Here is a 23,319-nt window from a genome sequence, read left to right on the forward strand (position 1 = left end):
TAGAAATTATGGTGTGCAAAAGAGCAAAAAAGTAAATAAAAACAATATGGGGATGAGGTAGGTAGACTGGATGGGCTATTTACAGATGGACTATGTACAGCTGCAGCGATCGGTTAGCTGCTCAGATAGCTGATGCTTATAGTTAGTGTGGGAGATATAAGTCTCCAACTTCAGAGATTTTTGCAATTCGTTCCAGTCATTGGCAGCAGAGAACCAAAGGAGGTGTTAGCTTTGGGAATGACCAGTGAGATATATCTGCTGGAGCGCGTGCCATGGGTGGGTGTTGTTATAATGACCAGTGAGCTGAGATAAGGCGGAGCTTTACCTAGCAAAGACTTATAGATTACCTAGAGCCAGTGGGTCTGGCGACGAATATGTAGCCAGGGCCAGCCGATGAGAGCATACAGGTCGCAGTGGTGGTTGGTATACGGAGCTTATGGTGACAAAATGGATGGCACTGTAATAGACTGCATCCAGTTTGCTGAGTAGAGTGTTGGAGGCTATTTTGTAAATGACATCGCAGAAGTCGAGGATCGGTAGGATAGTCAGTTAATACTGGACCCTGAGCATGATGGGATGTTCATTTCACACCTGTGTGGAAGCACCTGCTTTCAGTATACTTTTTATCCCTCATTTACTCAAGTGTTGCCTATATTTTGGCAGTTTACCTGTATATATTTATAACAATATGCCATTTAGCAGATGCTTTTATCCAAAGAGACAGTCATGCATGCATACGTTTTACATATAGGGGGGTGTCCCCGGGAGAGGAACCCACTATCCTGACGCAGGAGCCATGCTCCATCTGAGCCATACTGTTAATGACGTCGTCACTACTGTTAATGACGTCGTCGCTACTGTTAATGACGTCGTCATCGCTACTGTTAATGACGTCGTCGTCGCTACTGTTAATGACGTCGTCGCTACTGTTAATGACGTCGTCGTCGCTACTGTTAATGACGTCGTCGCTACTGTTAATGACGTCGTCATCGCTACTGTTAATGACGTCGGCGCTACTGTTAATGACGTCGTCATCGCTACTGTTAATGACGTCGTCGTCGCTACTGTTAATGACGTCGTCGACGCTACTGTTAATGACGTCGTCGCTACTGTTAATGACGTCGTCATCGCTACTGTTAATGACGTCGGCGCTACTGTTAATGACGTCGTCGTCGCTACTGTTAATGACGTCGTCGCTACTGTTAATGACGTCATCGCTACTGTTAATGACGTCGTCGTCGCTACTGTTAATGACGTCGTCGCTACTGTTAATGACGTCGTCATCGCTACTGTTAATGACGTCGGCGCTACTGTTAATGACGTCGTCATCGCTACTGTTAATGACGTCGTCGTCGCTACTGTTAATGACGTCGTCGACGCTACTGTTAATGACGTCGTCGCTACTGTTAATGACGTCGGCGCTACTGTTAATGACGTCGTCATCGCTACTGTTAATGACGTCGTCGACGCTACTGTTAATGACGTCGTCGTCGCTACTGTTAATGACGTCGTCGCTACTGTTAATGACGTCGTCGTCACTACTGTTAATGACGTCGTCGTCGCTACTGTTAATGACGTCGTCATCGCTACTGTTAATGACGTCGTCGCCGCTACTGTTAATGACGTCGTCATCGCTACTGTTAATGACGTCGGCGCTACTGTTAATGACGTCGTCGCTACGGTTAATGACGTCGTCGCTACTGTTAATGACGTCGTCGCTACTGTTAATGACGTCGTCGCTACTGTTAATGACGTCGTCATCGCTACTGTTAATGACGTCGTCATCGCTACTGTTAATGACGTCGGCGCTACTGTTAATGACGTCGTCGCTACTGTTAATGACGTCGTCATCGCTACTGTTAATGACGTCGTCGCTACTGTTAATGACGTCGTCATCGCTACTGTTAATGACGTCGTCGCTACTGTTAATGACGTCGTCGCTACTGTTAATGACGTCGTCGCTACTGTTAATGACGTCGTCGCTACTGTTAATGACGTCGTCATCGCTACTGTTAATGACGTCGTCGCTACTGTTAATGACGTCGTCGCTACTGTTAATGACGTCGGCGCTACTGTTAATGACGTCGGCGCTACTGTTAATGACGTCGGCGCTACTGTTAATGACGTCGTCGTCGCTACTGTTAATGACGTCGTCGTCGCTACTGTTAATGACGTCATCGCTACTGTTAATGACGTCGTCGACGCTACTGTTAATGACGTCGTCGCTACTGTTAATGACGTCGTCGTCGCTACTGTTAATGACGTCGTCGCTACTGTTAATGACGTCGTCGCCACTGTTAATGACGTCGTCGCTACTGTAAATGACGTCGGCGCTACTGTTAATGACGTCGTCGCTACTGTTAATGACGTCGTCGTCGCTACTGTTAATGACGTCGTCATCGCTACTGTTAATGACGTCGGCGCTACTGTTAATGACGTCGGCGCTACTGTTAATGACGTCGTCGCTACTGTTAATGACGTCGTTGCTACTGTTAATGACGTCGTCGCTACTGTTAATGACGTCGTCGCTACTGTTAATGACGTCATCACTACTGTAAATGAGAGACAGAGATTGTTTCTGTCATAAGGAAGTTCATTCTCAAAGAAAACAGGAAACAGCTCCAGTCAGAGGGAACAGGTCCAGTCATAGGAAACAGGTACAGCCAGAGGAAACAGGTCCAGCCAGAGGAAACAGGTCCAGTCAGAGGGAACAGGTCCAGTCAGAGGAAACAGGTCCAGTCATAGGAAACAGGTCCAGCCAGAGGAAACAGGTCCAGTCAGAGGGAACAGGTCCAGTCAGAGGAAACAGGTCCAGTCAGAGGAAACAGGTCCAGTCAGAGGGAACAGGTCCAGTCAGAGGAAACAGGTCCAGTCAGAGGAAACAGGTCTAGTCAGAGGAAACAGGTCCAGTCATAGGAAACAGGTCCAGTCAGAGGGAACAGGTCCAGCCAGAGGGAACAGGTCCAGTCAGAGGAAACAGGTCCAGTCAAAGGAAACAGGTCCAGTCAGAGGGAACAGGTCCAGTCAGAGGAAACAGGTCCAGTCAGAGGAAACAGGTATAGTCAGAGGAAACAGGTCCAGTCATAGGAAACAGGTCCAGTCATAGGAAACAGGTCCAGTCAGAGGAAACAGGTCCAGTCATAGGAAACAGGTCCAGTCATCCACAAAACGAAGTAAGAAAAACAACAAATAAAGTTTCTAGAGATCCTTCAGATAAGAGAAAATGACTACAAAATGACAATTTGGTGATGCGTGGGTTATACAGCATATAACATACATCACCAAGGTACCATACATGCCCTTAGTGGAGGCCACTGGGTTACCTATCTACCGTACTGTATGTATGGGTAGAACATTTCTGTTGCGCTCCTATACCACATATTAGGGGGCAGCCGGCGAGAAAAACAAAACCGGAGCAGAGTCCTAGCTCGCAACAGTGACGTAAGCGGCGAGGCCAGTCCAACCCGCCCCGCGCAGGGCCCGGTCATTGGTGGAGCGCAGGACAGAGAGCGGTGCGGTAGATAGACTGCCGCTACGCTATTGGGGGAGGGAAGACAAACTGGATCTGAACAAAAAAAAAGACCAGATAACAACAATATCAAGTTGGAAATAGAAAGCGCGAGACGCGGCTGCTCGAACATATTTACTCGTTAAAATACTTCGGGTAAGAAGATGTGTTTTATAATCTGTTTTTTTAACGTTTTCAAACCGAGTCGACTGCACGGTTGGTGGTGTTGCTAAGTTTTCCATTGTCTCCAGAATCGATACAACAATCGCGAAGAGCACCGAAACAATTGTAGCATTTGAGCTAATTTGGGTGTGCTTGACTGTAACTACTTGTTAATTTTAACGATATCACATTATACCCCACTTTTCTCCACGGTAAACAACTTTATCGTGCCGGTATATGATAACGTTGATACCTTTGGACCAAGGAGCGGAGAAAGTTGTGTTTGTGTGCTTTATAAGCGAATAAATATTGTTGCAACATCGTGACGGAGTATTCAAACGAGGTTAACGTTGTGTGTCAGTGTTAATCACAATACGGGTGTAAACATGAATTATATGTTTAGTTACATGATTTGTTATTACTATGCTATTGTTATATAATTAGGCCTAGGGACTACCAATATAGTATTTCTTGTAAGTCTATTCCTGTGTGTGTGTGTGTGATGGTGAATTCAAGGTTAGTTGTTTGTCTTTCATTCATTCCAATGAGTGATTGACTGGGATTTGAACTCAGGGCGCCAGGATGCCAAGACTTAGTTGGCCTCCTGAGCTAAAGCTTGGTACAAAGACTCAGGGTCAAGCACATTTGTATAATAATGTTGTCTCCCTCACCTCCTTTCCCTCCCTCTCTCTCTGCCTCTCCTCCTGTCTCTCCCTCCCCTCTCTCTCTCTCTGCCTCTCCTCCTGTCTCTCCCTCCCCTCTCTCTCTCTCTGCCTCTCCTCCTGTCTCTCCCTCTCTCTTTCTCTCTCCTCGTGTCTCTTTCCCCCCTCTCTCGGCCCTCTCTCCATCTCTCGGTCCCTCCATCTCTCGCTCCCCTCTTCCCCTCCATCCTCACTGCTTTCTTGTTTCCCCTCCTCACTCACTTTTCTTCTGTAGATGTCAGCATGGCTCAGATGTTTACTATATCAGACAGTGAGTCAGAGCCCTCAGAGGAGGTAGGAGAAACCGAAAAGGACCAATCGTCTGCCGGAAAGGGGATGACTGGCGGTCCAATAGGCCACGCCCTCACTGTGCCTGAGATGAGACTGGCAGGTAGGACACCCCAGAGGACTCTGGGAAATAGCCACTATTGGTCTTACCAGGGTCGTGTTCATTAGGCCCCAAGCGGAAGAAAACGCACTGAAACAAGGATGGACTAGCTGGATTTTTCCAATAAGAAACGTTCCTTTTCGTTTTCTGTCGCAAAAATGTTTTCCGCAGCGTGCCCTAATGAATACCACCCTGATAGTCAGCCACTTTAGCCGGTCATAATGAACGCCAATAACATCTACCGTCTTGTTGCTATGGCTGTCCTCTGTTTGGCACTCGGCAATAAGGAGATAGATTGGAGTTTTGGCCAATGCGATAGACTAGTGTCCTGTCCAGGGGGTGTACTTGTACATCAAGCTGCCCCACTACAGAATCAGGAGACAGGCTCCTGCCCTATTGGCTGTTCTGGCTCAGACAGGCACGGCCACTCTCCCTCTTCTCTCTCTCTCTCCTATAGGAGAGGGTCGGTTGAGGATGAACTCAGAGTCCCAGGCCCATGAGATCCAGGGTAGGGGGCCAGGGGTGGAAGGCGTGCCCACAGACGGAGCATCTTTCCGGGGTCGCTCCCAGTCGGCCCCCCCTGCCCTCTGGGCGGCCAAGAGATACGGGCGGCAGCTCCGACGCATGAGTGACGAGTTTGATACGTGGCTGGATAAAGGGGTAAGACATGGGTCTGTGGGAGAGGGGGGGGGGTGAGACATGGGGCTGTGGAAGGGGGGGAGGAGAGATTGTGGGGGGATAGAGGGGAGATGAGATGCTTCAATCTTGTACCAAAATCACTTCAATAAAAAATAAAACTTAAATAGGCCCCAAAATAAACTGTTTCCCTTTCTTTCTCTCCCTCTATTGCATAACCCCTGACCCTTAACCCCTGACCTCTATAGGAGATGAGGCGGGTGAAGAGTGCGGGAGCAGCCAAACAGATGACCAAGTCCCCCAGCTGGTGGGCCTACCTGTTCAGTCATAAGGAGACAGAGACAGAACATACCCCTACCATCCCACCACGATCATCTGAGTAGAGAGGAGGATGGAGGGAGGGAGAGAGAGGGGGGTGGAGGGAGAAGGAGAGAGAGAGGGGGAGAAAGGGGAGAGAGGATTGGAAGGAGACAGAACCCATCCGTAATCGTACCGCTATTGAACCACGGTCATCAGAGTACAGAGAAGGGGATGTTTCCCATGCCAATAAAGCCCCTTGAATTGAGAGAGAAAAAGAGGGGGACAGAAGATGGATTGAGAAAGGGAGAGATGGGCCTACCTGTTCTCAGCTGCTACTGAAACATGATCAGAAAAGTATAGAGAGGGATGGAGGGAGAGGAAGGAGAGAGAGAGGGATGGAGGGAGAGGAAGGGGAGGAAGATGTGGAGAGGTAGGAGACAGTAACAAAGTAGAGGGTGGAGAGGTAGAAGGAGAGAATAAAAGGGGATGAGACCTTACCCAAACAAGAACAACTAGTTTGCCAGCAAGAAATTGATTTTCCAACTTCACTCTAGTGAAAGCATCCACCCAAGGCCCAAACGGGCCTTTAGTTAATAATTTTTGACTGTTTCTCCCATTAACACTATGCAACACAGAGAGTCCAGACAACATGCACTGAGACAGAACAAAACGGCGGTCGGGTTCTCTCATAAACTCTTCTCCACCTCAATTAATCTCTCCTTGTTTCCTCGTATCCTATTTCCTCCTCAACCGTACTGGTCCCTCCCTTCCCTCTGACCTTCTTTTCCAATGCATTTTTAGAAGGACATGAGGAGCAGTGGTGTAAGGAATCAAGGAAAGATGGATTGAGAATGAGTGTTACTGTGTCTGTATCCCAAATGGCACCCTTTTCCCCACAGGCCCTGGTCAAAAGTAGTTGCACTATATAGGGAATAGGGTGCCATGGGCCCTGGTCAAAAGTAGTAAATAGGGAACGGGGTGCCATTTGGGACGCAGTCCATGTGGTAGTGAGCAACCACAACCGCCGCCATCTTAGAGTGATGGCTGCACTCCGACAACTAATCCCATTTCAAAATAAATGTCTCAAATATGAGGAACCATCTTGTTTAAATGACAATCTTTGATAACAGTGCTAATGATATGTTTTGTATTAAGAACTGCAGGGGAACATTTTAATCAGACAATAGAATTGAATTAACTAAGATGTAGACTTTCAGAGCAAAACCAATGAGAATTAAAGACTTGGGTCTTTAAAAAACTGTAAATACTGTTAATATTTCAATGAATGAAACTAAAAATGGACAATAACATGTAAACTGCTGAACAACAAAATGTGATTTTTTTTATTAATGATACTATGTGTATGTCACAAATAGCACCCTATTCCCTATACAGTGCACTACTTCTGACCAGGGCCTATATAGGGAATCGGGTGCCATTTGAGACGAATCCCCTCTCTGTAAGCCTGTATCTTTTTTTTTTTTCTACTTAGAGGTGCTACTGCAAGGTCTTCCGTTGCAGCCCAAATCAACCCCCTACACTTCCATGCGGTCCCAATTCGTTCCCTACCCCCTCGATGTTAGGGGCTGGATAGGTATAAGCGGTGCAATGGTTGACCTTTCAAAAATTCCACACCTGTAAACATTGAATGGTTAGAGCTCTGGCTCCCGAGTGGTACAGCGGTCTACGGCACTGCATCACAGTGCTAGAGGCGTCACTACAGACACCCCGGTTTGATTCCAGGCTGTATCACAACCGGCCGTGATTGGGAGTCCCATAGGGTGGCGCACAGTTGGCCCAGCGTCGTCCGGGTTAGGGTTTGGCCGGGGGTAGGCCGTCATTGTAAATAAGAATTTGTTCTTAACTGACTTGCCTAGTTAAATAAAGGTTAGTGTTTTTTTTAAATGTTTTATTCAGATCAGTCTGTCTTTATAGTGCACTACTCCTGATTAGGGGTTAGGGGTTGATTTGGGATTCCATCAGTAGCTTCAATGATCTGCCTTTCTGTACGAGTCCAGGCCTTTCTCTGTGACTGGGCCATGGTTGCCAGCACTACTACCTACCTACTGCCTTAGGCACCGGGCTCAGTCACACTGCAGAAAAGCACAAACACGCCGGGTATGTCCCGCATCACAACGTTGGCAAAACTATACTCTCTGGAACAGTATGTAGAGGAATCCTTATCAACAGATAGCTTGTCACACACTACTGGTGCCTGCAGCACACGGGCTGTGTTCTAGATCACATCGTTGCTAAACTAATCTCTGTAGTTGTGTATATAGAGTGTTTATCAACAACAAAACATTGGTCGGTAAATCTGTGCAACATCTGTTCTTTCACCATTTGACAGACCTTTCCTTACAACGTTTTTTTTTTGATTCTGCCTTTTAAACCTGTATTCGTTTTAAACTGTTTTTTTAACCTGGTTTGCGCAACGTTTTGTGGTGTTGAACGTACACTGTTAAAACCGGACTGGGCTCTAGTCTAGATAGAATTGTGCAACGGGAAGCTTGCCTTGCGGTCTTCTGTGGGTTTGCGTCTCAAAGGGCACCCTATTACTGCACTCTATAGGGAATAGGGTTCAATTTGGGACACAATCTCTGGTATTACTTGAAACTTGATGTGTATGGGGGGAATCTTGAATACTTTTGCTTTGCTTTCTTTTTCTACAAAATTACTTTTGTAAATGTATTTTCTTTTTGTGACCACTTGGTGTACTATGGGCATAGGTAAACAAATAAACAAATAATTTTTAATCATTTACTTAGTGCTAGGTCTTTTTCATTTTTTTTATTGTGCATGTTATTAAAATGTATATACACACACTGACTTATTAAATAAAATCGTCACTTGATACGAGGACAATATTTACAGTGAAACGATCAAATGAATACAGATTTTAATCATTTGTAACAAATATCACATGAAAAATAATAGCATTGATCTTGGTATCATAATCTTCCTCAGAGGTCTTTGTGTGTCGCATAAAGAAATCAACTCTTAGTTCAAGAATCTCAGTGGGAAACTCAAGTTCTGTTGATATGTTACATTGATATCTTCATAATGATCCAGCCAGTGAGTGCGTATGTACCTTCAGGCTAACGTCAAGGAATTCAAACCAGCAGTCTTTGGGCTACAGGCCCCATCTCATCCACTGGGTTATCCTTCTACCTCAGGCTACCTGTGAAGGGTCCCAACAGTATTTCTGTCCACAGTCCATCCCCCCCAGCCTCTCCATATCTTCAGCAGTCAGCTCAAAGTCAAACACACAGCCGTTCTCTGCTACCCTGGTGGGGTGAGATGACTTGGGTAGGACGGGAACTCCCTGCTGTACCGCCCACCTGAGCAGAACCTGCCACACACGATGAAAGAAGAAGCCAGGGGAAGATGGGGAATAAAACATAGGGAGACAAGAAGGAGAAGAGAAGGAATTAAATGACTTAATTAGGGTGTATTGCCACTTCCGAAACACTCCACCCACTCTGACAGACACAGTACCTGTGCAGTGGTCAGGCCATATCCCTGTGCAATCTGGACCACTAAAGGGTCCTGGAGGAGAGAGCCAGTCCCCAGGGAGGAGTAAGCCTGGAAACAGACACCTTTCTCCCCACACAGATGCCTCATCTCCCCCTGGGACAGACGGGGATGGAACTCTACCTGGACGGAGAGATTATTCAATAAGATTTCAGATTTATAATACCAAATGGTCATTTATCCAAAGTGAAATTGACATTATGGTCATTTAGCAGACACTCTCATCCAGAGTGACTTACAGTCAGTCAGTGCATTCAACTAAGGTAGGTAAGAAAACCACAAATCGCTGTCATAGCAAGTAAAACTTTCCTCAAGAAAGCAGCTATCAGATAAATACGTGCCAGTAAGAAAATAAAGCGTTAGAGCCAGAAGAACAAGTACAACAGTAAGCTGTGAATACTTATAGCTTATAGTTGATATCAGGACAAGTCTCATGTCTGACCTGTAATACGGCATGGTGTTAGTTTGTTTTTGTTTACCTGTAGTACGATGCGGTTTGTTTTTGTTTACCTGTAGTATGGCGCGGTGTTAGTTTGTTTTTGCTTACCTGTAGTGCGTTGTTAGTTTGTTTTTGTTTACCTGTAATACGGCACGGTGTTAGTTTGTTTTTGCTTAACTGTAGTACGATGCAGTGTTTGTTTTTGTTTACCTGTAGTACCGCAGGGTATTAGTTTGTTTTTGTTTACCTGTAGTACGGCAGGGTATTCGTTTTTTTGTTTACCTGTAGTACAGCAGGTGTTAGTTTGTTTTTGTTTACCTGTATTACGGCGGGGGTGACACAACACCCCTCCAGTAGCTCCTTCATATGTCCTGGGGTGTAGTTGGACACCCCTATGGCCCTCAGCTTCCCCTGGGCGTGGAGCTCCTCTAACACTGCCCAGCTCTGAGCTCTATTCTCTGGGTTCCTCTTGTCTCCCACCCCCAGCCCCTGGGTCCCTGGCCAGTGGATCAAGTATAGATCTATATAGTCTAGATCCAGCAGTTCTAGACTCCTCAGAGCTCCTTCCCTGTGGAACAGAGTTTGAAATGTAAACAATATGACTGGTTAGAGTCATATTTGTACATACCTGGTCAGCATTTTGGGCACTGGCCAGCCGGGCTAGTAGACCACAATTTCTACAGGCCCAGATGACATTCTACTAGCCAAAGGTCCTAAGCTATACTAGGGCTGGGCGGTATACCGTATTTTACTATATATACCGGTATTTATGGACGGACCGGTTTGGGTTTTTACTTCACCTTCTATAACGTTATTTGAATGCTTGGTTTATTAAATGTGATGTGTCGTGTGTAACTTCAACTTCCATAGTTTCGAAATGGACGTTACACTCTCGGCTCCCACTCCATGTCACTTTCCACACAGTCCTAGCCCCACTCCATGCCACTTTCCACACAGTCCTAGCCCCACTCCATGTCACTTTCCACACAGTCCTAGCCCCACTCCGTGTCACTTTCCACACAGTCCTAGCCCCACTCCGTGTCACTTTCCACACAGTCCTAGCCCCACTCCGTGTCACTTTCCACACAGTCCTAGCCCCACTCCATGCCACTTTCCACACAGTCCTAGCCCCACTCCATGCCACTTTCCACACAGTCCTAGCCCCACTCCGTGTCACTTTCCACACAGTCCTAGCCCCACTCCGTGTCACTTTCCACACAGTCCTAGCCCCACTCCATGCCACTTTCCACACAGTCCTAGCCCCACTCCGTGTCACTTTCCACACAGTCCTAGCCCCACTCCATGCCACTTTCCACACAGTCCTAGCCCCACTCCATGTCACTTTCCACACAATCCTAGCCCCACTCCATGTCACTTTCCACACAGTCCTAGCCCCACTCCATGTCACTTTCCACACAGTCCTAGCCCCACTCCATGTCACTTACCACACAGTCCTAGCCCCACTCCATGTCACTTTCCACACAGTCCTAGCCCCACTCCATGTCACTTTCCACACAATCCTAGCCCCACTCCATGTCACTTTCCACACAGTCCTAGCCCCACTCCATGTCACTTTCCACACAGTCCTAGCCCCACTCCATGCCACTCAAGGAGGGCGTTTGTTGTTCCTTGACCACAAGACACTCGTGTTCAGTCTGCATGGACAATGCAGCACATGCAATAATGTTGATGACAACGATTCTGTTTTTTCATTCTTAATATAAATCCACTAGCGTTCTATAACTACACTATTAGTTTGTGTTTCTTACATCTGCAAACAGCTAATTTGTCTTTCCTTAGCAAGTTTTGGCTAAATCGTGTTAGCCGCTAAATCGTGTTGCCCCCCACTATTCATAAAGAATTAACTTTTACTATTCAAAAACAGAAAATACAGCAAACAATTAGAAAAATACAGTGATATGACATTTGGGCCATATCGCCTAGGCTATACCATGCGACATTTGAGAAGCCAACATTTTGGGCTATTTTGGCACATTTTCTACTAGCTTTAATTTACATCCCTGTACCTGGCTCTGGAGCCCTGGTCCTTGGGGCCCAGCTTGCTGGTGATGAAGACGTCCGCTCGGGAGAGGCCGTGTTTGGGTAGGAGGAGTCGCAGTGCTCGACCCAGGTCAGCCTCGTTCCGGTAGACAGAGGCCGTGTCAAATGAGCGGTAGCCGGTGGAGAGCGCGGCGTCGACGGCCTGGAGGATATCATCAGGGCCGCGGAGCCGGTAGGTACCCAGCCCCAGGAGAGGCATCCTGGCCCCGGTGTTGAGCAGAACAGATGGGGTGGGGGAGGAGTGGATGGGAGGAATGGAGAGGGTGGGGGCGGAGGGAGAGGGCTGAAGATCAGACTCAGACATCTAGGGGTCTTAAAGGTACCTGGACACTGGGGGAAAGAGGGAGAGAAAGAGAGGGAGAAATGAGAGAAGAATAACAAAATGGAGGGGGGTAGGGAGGACTATGTCAGCCGGTATCCGGGGGCTAGAAGGCACTTGACTGGTGGGTGGGTTGGCTGAAACATAACCAGAACGGTGACTATTGCCATGCTAATTACTTGGAAAACAGCACAATCAAGTATCAAAACAATGGCAGAGTATCTTCTCAAGGCTACATATCAGAGATTGTGTGTTGCATATTTACACTAATTATCACAGTTCAAAAGTTCGGATACTTCCATGGCTAGCTAACGTTAGCGATGAATGACAATAACACAACAAGCAATTTCTACCTCGATTTAGTACGGCATGCATATGAAGAATATACACTATTTTAACTGACATGCGAGTAATTGTAAATACCTACTTAATAGATTTGTTGATAAAATAGTACAAACATGTTTGTAAAGTGTGTGTTGCAGCAAAACCTTTCAACGTGAATCACGCATGTGAAACTTCCTGTTCGCCGTCACCATAGAGACACTAGCGAGGAAAACGCTGACTGGATGAAGCGTTGGCCAATCAGAGAGGAGAAAGATGCTTGGAGGCGGGAACATGTCCCTCACTACACCGCGAGCTCGAGCGAGCAGATCGTGTGACCGGTTTCGTTGCTGGGACTGGCTTGGTTTTGAAAATTGTGGGTGCCCTGAATCGGTGAATTACGGTATGCTTGTGTTTACGGTGTAGTTAACAGGTTTTATGTTTCAGTTGTGAAGAGTTTGTCAGCTTCACAACAGACACAGTTAGTTAATAATTAACCGTACTAGATTAGATAGCTAGTAGGAGAGGTAGCCTTTGTGTGAGTGACTAATAAAGTAACGTTAGCTAGCTAACAATAGCAACGTCATATTTGTGAAAACGTTGGTGGTGTTTAGCTAGCTAACAGTAGCAATCTAACGTTAACTAATTCAAACGACATTTCTCGTATGAATTCATCCATTCAATGAATCATTTTCTCAGTTCGTACAAAAGTCATCTAATCTGATTTGTCCTGCTAGTAGTGAACAGTGGACCTACCCCTTGATCATGACTCACTTCCATTACATAACAGCAGAGGTTCCCAAACTTTTTTGTTCCACTACCCCATTTTTATATCTGAAAATTATCGTGACAACAACAATGTAATTAGCAGCCAATGTTTTTATTTTTTTGGGGGGGGCTATGGCAGTCAATTGAAAAACCATTCTAACAGTATTTCTGATTGTCTTCTCAACTCACCATCACACAATAATGGCTGGAACGGCACAAATGGAATGGCATCAAACACATGGGAAACAGAAGGACAACCATCTCTGCAGCACTCCACCAATCAGGCCTTTATGGTAGAGTGGCCAGACGGAAGCCACTCCTCAGTAAAAGGCACATGACAGCCCGCTTGGAGTTTGTCAAAAGGCACCTAAAGGACTCAGACCATTAGAAACAAGATTCTCTGGTCTGATGAAACCAAGATTGAACTCTTTGGCCTGAATGCCAAGCATCACGTCTGGAGAAAGCCTGGCACCATCCTTACGGTGAAACATGGTGGTGGCAGCATCATGCTGTGGGGATGTTTTTCAGTGGCTGGGACTAGGAGACTTGTCAGGATCGAGGGAAAGATGAATGGAGCAAAGTACACAGAGATCATTAATAAAAACCTGCTCCAGAGCGCTCAGGACCTCAGACTGGGGCGAAGGTTCACCTTCCAACAGGACAATGACACTAAGCACAAAGCCAAGACAATGCAGGAGTGGCTTTGGGACAAGTCTCAATGTCCTTGAGTGGCTCAGCCAGAACCCAATCGAACATCTCTGGAGAGACCTGAAAATAGCTGTGCAGCGATGCTCCCCATCCAACCTGACAGAGCTTGAGAGGATCTGCAGAAAATAATGATAGAAACTCCCTAAATACAGGTGTGCCAAGCTTGCAGCATCATACCCTAGAAGACTCAAGGCTGTAATCACTGCCAATGGTGCTTCAACAAAGTACTGAGTAAAGGGTCTGAATACTTATGTAAATGTGATATTACATTTGCACAATTTTTATTTTATTTTTTTTACTGTTTTTGCTTTGTTATTATTGGGTATTGTGGCTGTAACTAACAAAATGTGAAAAAAGTCAAGGGGTCTGAATACTTTTCGAGTGCACTGTATATACAGTAACAGTCAAAAGTTTGGACACACCTACTCATTCAAGGGTTTTTCTGTATTTTTACTATTTTCTACATTGTAGAATAATAGTGAGACATCAAAACTATGAAATAACACATATGGAATCATGTAGTAACCAAAAAAGTGTTAAACAAATCAAAATATATTTTATATTTGAGATTCTTCAAAGTAGCCACCCTTTGCCTTGATGACAGCTTTGCACACTCTTGGCATTCTCTCAACCAGCTTCATGAGGTAGTCACCTGGAAGGCATTTCAATTAACAGGTGTGCCTTGATAAAAGTTAATTTGTGGCATTTCTTTCCTTAACACTCTTGTCTGCATCTAGCTGATCTAGTGTGTAATCATTAGTCCAAACAGTTGCAAACGAGAGTTTCTATTGGACAAATTCAGGTATGTTTATCGCTGTTTTGTTCCGTTTGCTTCTGTTTTAAGAAACTTTTCAACAGAATCGGCAGAATTAATACACCTCTGATCATACATCAACACAGTTCACTTTCATAGCATCCACATACAAACACCATGATCACTTGCCCATTGTATATTCTTTCTCGCATCTACGCGCTCTCTTCCTCTCACCTTTTCCCTCCGTTTGTGGACAAATCAGCTGTCTGTGGCCAGACAAAAAAAACTTTCCAAGGCAAACCTTTATATCATAACGACTAATCGCTACACACAGCCTACATCATTGTCACCATATTAGTTAATATCATAGTCAATATAGCTACTAAAACAAACATGTTAGTAAAGCCGCAACCGAGTGTCACAGCGGTCTAAGGCACTGCATCTCAGTGCAAGAGGCGCGTCACTACAGTCCCTCATTCGAATCCAGGCTGTATCACATCCGGCCGTGATTGGGAGTTCCATAGGGCGGAGCACAATTGGCCCAGCGTCGTCCGAGTTTGACCGGAGTAGGCCGTCATTGTAAATAAGAATACTGACTTGCCTAGTTAAATAAAGGTAAAACCTGCTACCATCATGCAATACAGTGGTGCTACCTAACACATCAGCTGTCTGTGACCAAGCCAAACCTTAATATCATTACCGCTACACACAGCCTTCATCGTTGTCACCATATTATAACGTCAGAGTCAACATAGCTAATAGACCTAACACGTTAGTAAACCTGCTACCGTCATGCAATATCGTGTACAGTCAGCAAGCAGTTTAGCAGTTACACCGGTGGGCCCCGGGGGCAATAAATTAATAAAACCAAAAGCTTACCTTGACTTGGAAGAGTTCCTGTATTGGATAGCCAGCTAGCTAACAACCCTCTCTGTTTGAGCCGGGTGTTTGAGTAGTCTAAACTAGCTAGCTGAATTAGTTGAAAGTACATTTTAAAAATACAATGAAATATAGCTAGCGCTCTCTCTCGCTCTTGCTTCTCCTTCATTTTAAGAGAACCATGAAGAAGAGAACCATGGTGTAGCCGGAGAACCATAAGAGAACCATGAACCTCCTAGGTTTTATATTGAAGTCAATGTACCCAGAGGAGGACAGAAGCTAGCTGTCCTCCAGCTACACCATGGTGCTACCCTACAGAGTGCTGCTGAGACTACTGTAGACTTTTGCAAAATAGTGTGTTTTAATCAATTATTTGGCGACGTAAATATGTATTTAGTATAGTTTTATCTAAAAAGGATAACTTTTTAAATGTTTCACTATTTGTATTAAATTGACTGAGGAAGATGGTCCTCCCCTTCTGCCTCTGAGGAGCCTCCACTGTTCAAGACAACTGAGAACTCTGAAAAATTATAATTTGGATGACAGTTCAAAACGATCTTTCCCAGTTGGAGTATTTTTAATTTTTTTTGAGTTCCCAGTTCTTTTAAACACGGTATAATGCTCAGAGAGAGACGGCAGGCTATTCCCTTTTGAGTCAGGAACTAAAACTTCTCCATAGTGACCCATGAATGCGTTGTCTGCATCATTCGGTCACACGACAGCTCGATCAGCTGTTCGATTTCACTTACCAGCATGTCAACTGAGCCGGGAATCACAGTCAAATAGATTGGGAAGAAGGTGCCAAAGTGCTCTTCCAAGCATTGGAGGTGAGCAGTCATCACTCGTGTGGGACACTTACTGATGCTGTTTTCTGTTAGAAATATGCACAGCCGAGGGAAGGGGGCATGGTTCAAAAGACTCCCTAATAATAATTATTTCCTCTGACTCCACTGATTGGATCAAATCAAACTTTATTTGCCACATGCGCCGAGTACAACAAGTGTAGACTTTACCGTGAAATGCTTACTTACAAGCCCTTAACAACAGGGCAAGAAAATATTTACCAAGTAGGCTAAAATAAAAAAGTAACACAATAAGAATAACAATAACGAGGCTATATACAGGGGGCACCGGTACCGAGTCAATGTGCAGGGGTACAGGCTAGTTGAGGTAATCTGTACATGTAGGTTGGGGTGAAGTGACTATGCATAGGTAACAAACAAACAGCGAGTAGCAGCAGTGTACAAAAGGGAGGGGGGGGGTCAATGTAAATTGTCCGGTGACGATTTTTATGAATTGTTCAGCAGTCTAATGGCTTGGGGGTAGAAGCTGTTGAGGAGCCTTTTGGTCCTAGACTTTGCACTCCGGTACCGCTTGCCATGCGGTAGCAGAGAAAACAGTCTATAACTTGGGTGACTGGAGTCTCTGACAATTTTATGGCCTTTCCTCTGACACTGCCTATTATATAGGTCCTGGGTGGCAGCAAGCTTGGCCCCAGTGATGTACTGGGTCATACGCACTACCCTCTGTAGCGCCTTACGGTCAGATGCCGAGCAGTTGCCATACCAGGCTGTGATGCAACCGGCCACGAGGCTCTCGATGGTGCAGCTGTAGAACCTTTTGAGGATCTGGAGAACCATGACAAATCTTTTCAGTCTCCTGAGGGGGAATAGGTTTTGTCGTGCACTCTTCACGACGGTCTTGGTATGTTTGGACCATGATAGTTCATTGGTGATGTGGACATCAAGGAACTTGAAACTCTCGACCTGCTCCACTACAGCACCGCCGATGTGAATGGGGGCCTGTTCGGCCTGCCTTTTCATGTAGTCCACAATCAGCTCCTTTGTCTTGCTCACATTGAGGGAGAGGTTGTTGTCCTGGCACCACACTGCCAGTTCTCTGACCTCCTCCCTATAAGCCGTCCAGTTGCAGAGGGAGGTGTTTAGTCTCAGAGTCCTTAGCTTAGTGATGAGCTTTGAGGTCACTATGGTGTTGAACGCTGAGCTGTAGTCGATGAAGAGCATTCTCACATAGGTGTTCCTTTTGTCCAGGTGAGAAAGGTCGGTGTGGAGTGTGATTGAGATTGCGTAATCTGTGGATCTGTTGGGGCGGTATGCGAATTGGAGTGGGTCTAGGGTGTCCGGGGGGATGCTGTTAATTTGAGCCATGACCAGCCTTTCAAAGCACTCCATCGCTACTGACGTGAATGCCACGGGGCGGTAATCATTTACGCAGGTTACCTTCGCTTCCTTGGGCACAGGGACTATGGTGGTCTGCTTGAAACATGTAGGTATTACAGACTCGGCCAGGTAGAGGTTGAAAATGTCAGTCAGTGAAGACACTTGACAGTTGGTCCGCGGCTTGTTGTTGGCACAGCGGCTTTGTGAATGTTGACCTGTTTAAAGGTTTTGTTCACATCGGCTACCGAGAGCGTTATCACACAGTCATCCAGAACAGCTGGTGCTCTCATATGCATGCTTCAGTGTTGCTTGCCTCGAAGCGAGCATAAAAGGCATTTAGCTCGTCTGGTAGGCTTGTGTCACTGGGCAGCACACGTCTGGGTTTCTCTTTTGTAGTCCGTAATAGTTTTCAAGCCCTGCCGCATCCGGCGAGCGTTAGAGCCGGTGTAGTACGATTCGATCTTAATCCTGTATTGGCACTTTGCTTGTTTGCACGTGACATGCTGGTAAAAATTTGGTCAAACTGATTTTAGTTTGCCTGCATTAAAGTCCCCTGCCACTAGGAGCGCCGCCTCTGTATGAGCATTTTCCTGTTTGCTTGTGGCCTTACAGAGTTGGTTGAGAGCGGTCTTAGTGCCAGCTTCGCTTTGTGGTGGTAAATAGACAGCTACGAATAATACAGATGAGAACTCTCTTGGTAGATAATGTGGTCTGCAGCTTATCATTCGGTACTCTACTTTAGGCTAGCAATACCTCGAGACTTCTTTAACATTAGACATCTTGCACCAGCTGTTATTGACAAAAAGACACACACCCCCATCCCTCGTCTTACCAGAGGTAGCATCTCTGTTCTGCCGGTACATGGAAAATCCCTCCAGCTCTATATTGTCCGTTTCTTCGTTCAGCCACGTCTCGGTGAAACATAAGATGTTACAGTTTTAATGTCCCGTTGGTAGGATAATCTTAGTAGGTCATCAATGTTATTTTCTAACGATTGCACGTTAGCAAGAAGAATGGATGGCATTGGGAGTTTACTCGCTCGCTTCCGGATTCTCAGAGGGATCTCCGATCTGCGTCCCCTTTTCCGGCGTCTTTTCTTCACGCAATAGGTATGCATTTGGGTGTGTTCCAGTGAAAGCAGGATATTCTTCTCGTTGGACTCATTAAAGGAAAAAGTTGCTTCCAATCCGCGGTGAGTAATTGCTTTTCTGATGTCCAGGAGTTCTTTTCGGTCAAAAGAGAAGGTAGCAGCAACATTATGTACAAAATAAGTTACGCAAAAAAAATTACATAATTGCACAATTGGTTGGGAGAATGTAAAATGTCAGCCATGTTCTTCGGCGCCATCTTTGTCACTCATCTGTAGAATGTTTTTGTATTTCTCCTGCATGCTTGGGTTCAGTTCGTTCACTTTCCCAAATATGTCTGTTACATAGGCAAGGAGACATTTTCTTTTCATTACACAGAAAGTAAACCAAGTCTGTTTTCTTACATCTATTATGAATGACAACAGTTCCTCTCTCAATGCGAAAACATCTTTCCAACACTCCCCCTCACTAACCACCAAGCTTCACTAAACAACAAGCTTCACAAACCACCAAGCTTCACTAACCACCAAGCTTCACTAACCACCAAGCTTCACTAACCACCAAGCCTCCGTGTGAAATAGAGAAATTGTCATGCTCTGACCCCGTTTCTCCACATAGTTTTGTGAACAGGTGTGCGAGCAGTGGATGAGGTTTGATGTAGTTTACAATGGAAGTTACCTGCTGCAGTATATCTCTTTGAGTTCTGTGTCCAGCTCTTTTGCCACCAGTTGCTCTCAGTGTATCCATTCTAGCTCAGTAGGTGTATCATACAATGTGTCCATATGGCAGAGGGAGACACATTCATAACTAGAGTGCAGAGGCCTGCCTGCCGTCCCACCATAGATGAAGCTCCATCTGTGCAAAAGCCCACCATTCGATCCCATGGAATCTGTTTTTTTGTCAATATAGCCCGACATGTATAGCGAACAGAAGTCACTGCATGGTCATCTCGGCCCTCCAAATGGACGTTAGCTGTGAGAGCATCAGCTGGGGACTTTTTGGGTCGTTCAGTCAGAGTTTTGTCTAGATTGCTAGCAATAGCATAAATTCTTAGTGTAACAGTGTTATCTGACAAAGGTATTGATGTGAGTTTCTGTGCCTCTGCCTCCCCACCATATTAATTGCTGCCGGTAATATTAAAGTCTCTGTAATAATGTGTGGTTTCATGGTGAGCCTAGCCATTCACTGTGGGAATGATTCAAGTGCAACGGTCAAGTGCTGCCTTTTACCATGGTATAAGAGCGCTGTCTGGTTCAATTACATCCTTTTTAGATTTGAATAGTTTTTAATTTAGAATTTTAAGATGAACCACATTACAATGATTATTGAGATACAAACATGATATTATAATATACATTTGTTTATTTTTTGTGTGTATATATTTTTTTTCTCTTTGGGATTTTGGAAATTCTCCCATGACCCTATTTTTCATGTCGGGGACCCCTAGTTTGGGAACTGCTGCATTACACATAACAATCGTTGGAAAGAAGGCGTCTTCTGTAAAGGTGGAGTTGTTAAGGTCACTGTCGCTTGGTGTGAACAGTGACATGCGCTGCTTGCAGTATTGTTTTGGAAGCACAAGGACCTCCATCTTTCACATCAGCGATTTAAATATATTGATAGACACCATGATCAGATTAGGGTTAGTGTTCCCACACGGCCATATCTCCATGTTACAGCGCTTGTTTACGGGAAAACACACGAGCCAGTCGTGGGACGAAGGTAATGACATAGAACTGTAGAGAGAAGGCAGCGGTGGACCATGGCTTTCCAGTACCCTATCACGTTCATACATTCATTTGTCTTTTTTTCTCAGTGTGGACCATGCCTATACAATCCTTCTCCTTTCCTTTGCCTGAGACAAGGTTCTTCCAGGCTGGACAACATGTCTACAAGTTCAAGATCAGGGGAGGCAATAACTGCAGGTGTGTGCGTGTGCGCGTGTGTGTGTGTGACACCAGGCTGATTAGTGAACATTATATTTCCACAGTGAAGTGAAGGTGATGGGAGAAGAGTTTGTCAATCGGGAGTTGGAGGTAGGTCACTGTGTCATCCTTCCATTCTTTCATCCATCCATCCATTCATGAATGAACGAATATATGAATGAATTGATCCGTGTTTCTGTCTCCGTGTAGAATGCCATCAGAGCGGTGCTAGCCAACCTGGACCTTCTCCAGCCGTTCACTACCACACACTTCACCGTCTACCCTTGTATCCTTCCTTGTCTTGACACCAGTGTTTCCTCCTACATTCATTTAGCAGTTTACCCAGTTTTTGGGGATTGTAAATCATTTTCCGTGTAAACTTAAATGACTAAAACAAGATACAAACTATGTAGAAAAGATAATGGACCTATCTATATATTTTAAAAGAAAATCTTCTTTGAGAAATTATTAACCTTTCACGAGCCTCAACCCCGGATCCGGGAGCACGAAGTTGCAAGAAGTTTTAATCACCTAAATAAAAAATAGACAGTCAGGGAGAATCTAAAATGTAAAAAAAAAATGCCATTGGGCCTTATTTGTTATAGTGTTTGAGTCACTCAGATAGCATAAGAACACAGCCTAAACCATGGCAAAATGTGCAGAATTGCAGGGAATTAACTTTAAAACTGCATTTTCTCTCAGCCCAATGGCAAATGTGTACAATTGTAGAATATTAGCTTTAAAACTGCATTTTCTCTCAGCGCCATGGCAAAATGTGTACAATTGCAGGACAATTTGCTTTAAAAAGGCAACATTTTGTCTCTGCAGCCAAGAGGAGGGCCTCTAAAATGTTCTGTGCCCCCGGACCCCCCTAGCAAAAGGACACCAAACCCCCCCACGCAAATATTGCCAACACTGCTGAAAACCGAGCGGGAAACACTGCACACACACTGGACTGTCTCCTCACACAGTACTCTAAAAGAGCAACCGGCTGTACCTTTAGTTTAAAGTCCACGATTTATTTACCTTAGTTTGCGTTTTGTAATCGATTCAGAAGTTATATGCAAACTTTGTGTTACCCTAGGCAATGCCAAGTTATCTTAATGATTTAATAAACAAGTTGGCGTTACCCTGGGAAAATCCAAGTTATCTCAGTAAATACTTGGTGAATACCAGGTTGCTGTCAGTTGTTGTTGTTGTAGTTGTTATAGTAGTAGTTGTTATAGTAGTAGTAGTTGTTGTAGTAGTTGTTGTTGTAGTAGTAGTTGTTGTTGTAGTAGTAGTTGTAGTTGTAGTAGTAGTTGTTGTTGTAGTAGTAGTTGTTATAGTAGTAGTAGTTGTTGTAATAGTTGTTACAGTAGTTGTTGTTGTTATAGTAGTAGTTGTAGTAGTCGTTGTAGTAGTATTTGTAGTAGTATTTGTAGTAGTTGTTACAGTAGTTGTTGTAGTAGTTGTTGTTGTAGTAGTTGTTGTTGTTGTTATAGTAGTAGTTGTTGTTGTTGTTGTAGTAGTTGTTGTTATAGTAGTTGTTGTTGTAGTAGTTGTTGTAGTAGTTGTTGTTGTTGTTATAGTAGTAGTTGTAGTAGTTGTTGTTGTTATAGTAGTAGTTGTTATAGTAGTTGTTGTTATAGTAGTTGTTGTTGTTATAGTAGTAGTTGTTGTAGTTGTTGTTGTTGTAGTAGTTGTTGTTATAGTAGTTGTTACAGTAGTTGTTGTTGTAGTTGTTGTAGTTGTTGTTGTAGTAGTAGTTGTTGTTGTAGTTGTTGTAGTAGTTGTTGTTGTTGTAGTAGTAGTTGTTACAGTAGTTGTTACAGTAGTTGTTGTTATAGTAGTTGTTGTAGTAGTTGTTGTAGTAGTAGTTGTTGTTGTAGTAGTTGTTGTAGTTGTTGTTGTTGTAGTAGTTGTTGTTATAGTAGTTGTTACAGTAGTTGTTGTTGTAGTTGTTGTTGTAGTAGTTGTTGTTGTAGTAGTTGTTGTAGTTGTTGTTGTTGTAGTAGTTGTTGTTATAGTAGTTGTTACAGTAGTTGTTGTTGTAGTTGTTGTTGTTGTAGTAGTTGTTGTTGTTATTGTAGTAGTATTTGTAGTAGTTACAGTAGTTGTTGTAGTTGTTGTTGTTGTTGTTGTTATAGTAGTTGTTGTTGTAGTAGTATTTGTAGTAGTATTTGTAGTAGTTGTTACAGTAGTTGTTGTAGTAGTTGTTGTAGTAGTTGTTGTAGTAGTAAACTCAGCAAAAAAATAAACGTCCTCTCACTGTCAACTGCGTTTATTTTCAGCAAACTTAACATGTGTAAATATTTGTATGATCATAATAAGATTCAACAACTGAGACATAAACTGAACAAGTTCCACAGTGACTAACAGAAATTGAATAATGTGTCCCTGAACAAAGGCGGGGTCAAAATCAAAAGTAACAGTCAGTATCTGGTGTGGCCACCAGCTGCATTAAGTACTGCAGTGCATCTCCTCCTCATGGACTGCACCAGATTTGCCAGTTCTTGCTGTGAGATGTTACCCCACTCTTTCACCAAGGCACCTGCAAGTTCCCGGACATTTCTGGGGGGAATGGCCCTAGCCCTCACCCTCCGATTCAACAGGTCCCAGACGTGCTCAATGTGATTGAGATCCGGGCTATTCGCTGGCCATGGCAG

General features: G+C 44.6%; 4 protein-coding genes across 10 annotated transcripts in view; 2 read left to right on the forward strand and 2 right to left on the reverse strand.

Moving 5' to 3' along the window:
• Window positions 1–724: 724 nt before the first annotated feature.
• Window positions 725–3,991, reverse strand: LOC129835661 (dentin sialophosphoprotein-like). The gene is made up of 2 exons (XM_055901380.1): window positions 3,924–3,991; window positions 725–2,552 (listed from the first exon to the last, which is right to left on the reverse strand). Exons 1-2 carry the CDS (start codon window positions 3,989–3,991, stop codon window positions 725–727), a joined length of 1,896 nt encoding a protein of 631 aa, XP_055757355.1.
• Window positions 3,478–8,458, forward strand: badb (BCL2 associated agonist of cell death b). The gene is made up of 4 exons (XM_055901562.1): window positions 3,478–3,664; window positions 4,607–4,762; window positions 5,217–5,419; window positions 5,644–8,458. Exons 2-4 carry the CDS (start codon window positions 4,615–4,617, stop codon window positions 5,776–5,778), a joined length of 486 nt encoding a protein of 161 aa, XP_055757537.1. The 5' UTR covers window positions 3,478–3,664; window positions 4,607–4,614; the 3' UTR covers window positions 5,779–8,458.
• Window positions 8,459–8,466: 8 nt separating this feature from the next.
• On the reverse strand, window positions 8,467–12,589 carry zgc:101765 (uncharacterized protein LOC450036 homolog). 3 transcript variants are annotated; one of them, XM_055901558.1, is made up of 5 exons: window positions 12,537–12,589; window positions 11,696–12,059; window positions 9,987–10,236; window positions 9,194–9,352; window positions 8,467–9,047 (listed from the first exon to the last, which is right to left on the reverse strand). In XM_055901558.1, exons 2-5 carry the CDS (start codon window positions 12,031–12,033, stop codon window positions 8,868–8,870), a joined length of 927 nt encoding a protein of 308 aa, XP_055757533.1. In that variant the 5' UTR covers window positions 12,034–12,059; window positions 12,537–12,589; the 3' UTR covers window positions 8,467–8,867. The 3 variants fall into 3 exon arrangements, with proteins under 3 accessions (XP_055757533.1, XP_055757532.1, XP_055757531.1); XM_055901557.1 differs by having other exon boundaries at window positions 12,507–12,579; XM_055901556.1 differs by having other exon boundaries at window positions 12,476–12,577.
• Window positions 12,584–23,319, forward strand: part of LOC129835770 (membrane-anchored junction protein) — an 18,276-nt gene continuing 7,540 nt past the window's right edge. For 2 of the 5 annotated variants that reach the window (XR_008756515.1, XM_055901550.1), the window contains exons 1-4: window positions 12,646–12,772; window positions 20,563–20,671; window positions 20,737–20,782; window positions 20,882–20,957. Coding sequence is in view for 4 of the 5 variants with exons in the window: in XM_055901550.1 (XP_055757525.1) it covers window positions 12,646–12,772; window positions 20,563–20,671; window positions 20,737–20,782; window positions 20,882–20,957 (358 nt within the window). In the remaining variant the exon portion in view is untranslated. Of the gene's footprint in view, window positions 12,773–12,800; window positions 13,998–20,562; window positions 20,672–20,736; window positions 20,783–20,881; window positions 20,958–23,319 lie in introns of those variants that run through there. The other 3 variants (XM_055901551.1, XM_055901553.1, XM_055901552.1) reach the window with 3 other exon arrangements.

Source organism: Salvelinus fontinalis, chromosome 36 (genome assembly GCF_029448725.1).
Source record: "Salvelinus fontinalis isolate EN_2023a chromosome 36, ASM2944872v1, whole genome shotgun sequence".
Classification (NCBI taxonomy): domain Eukaryota; kingdom Metazoa; phylum Chordata; class Actinopteri; order Salmoniformes; family Salmonidae; genus Salvelinus; species Salvelinus fontinalis.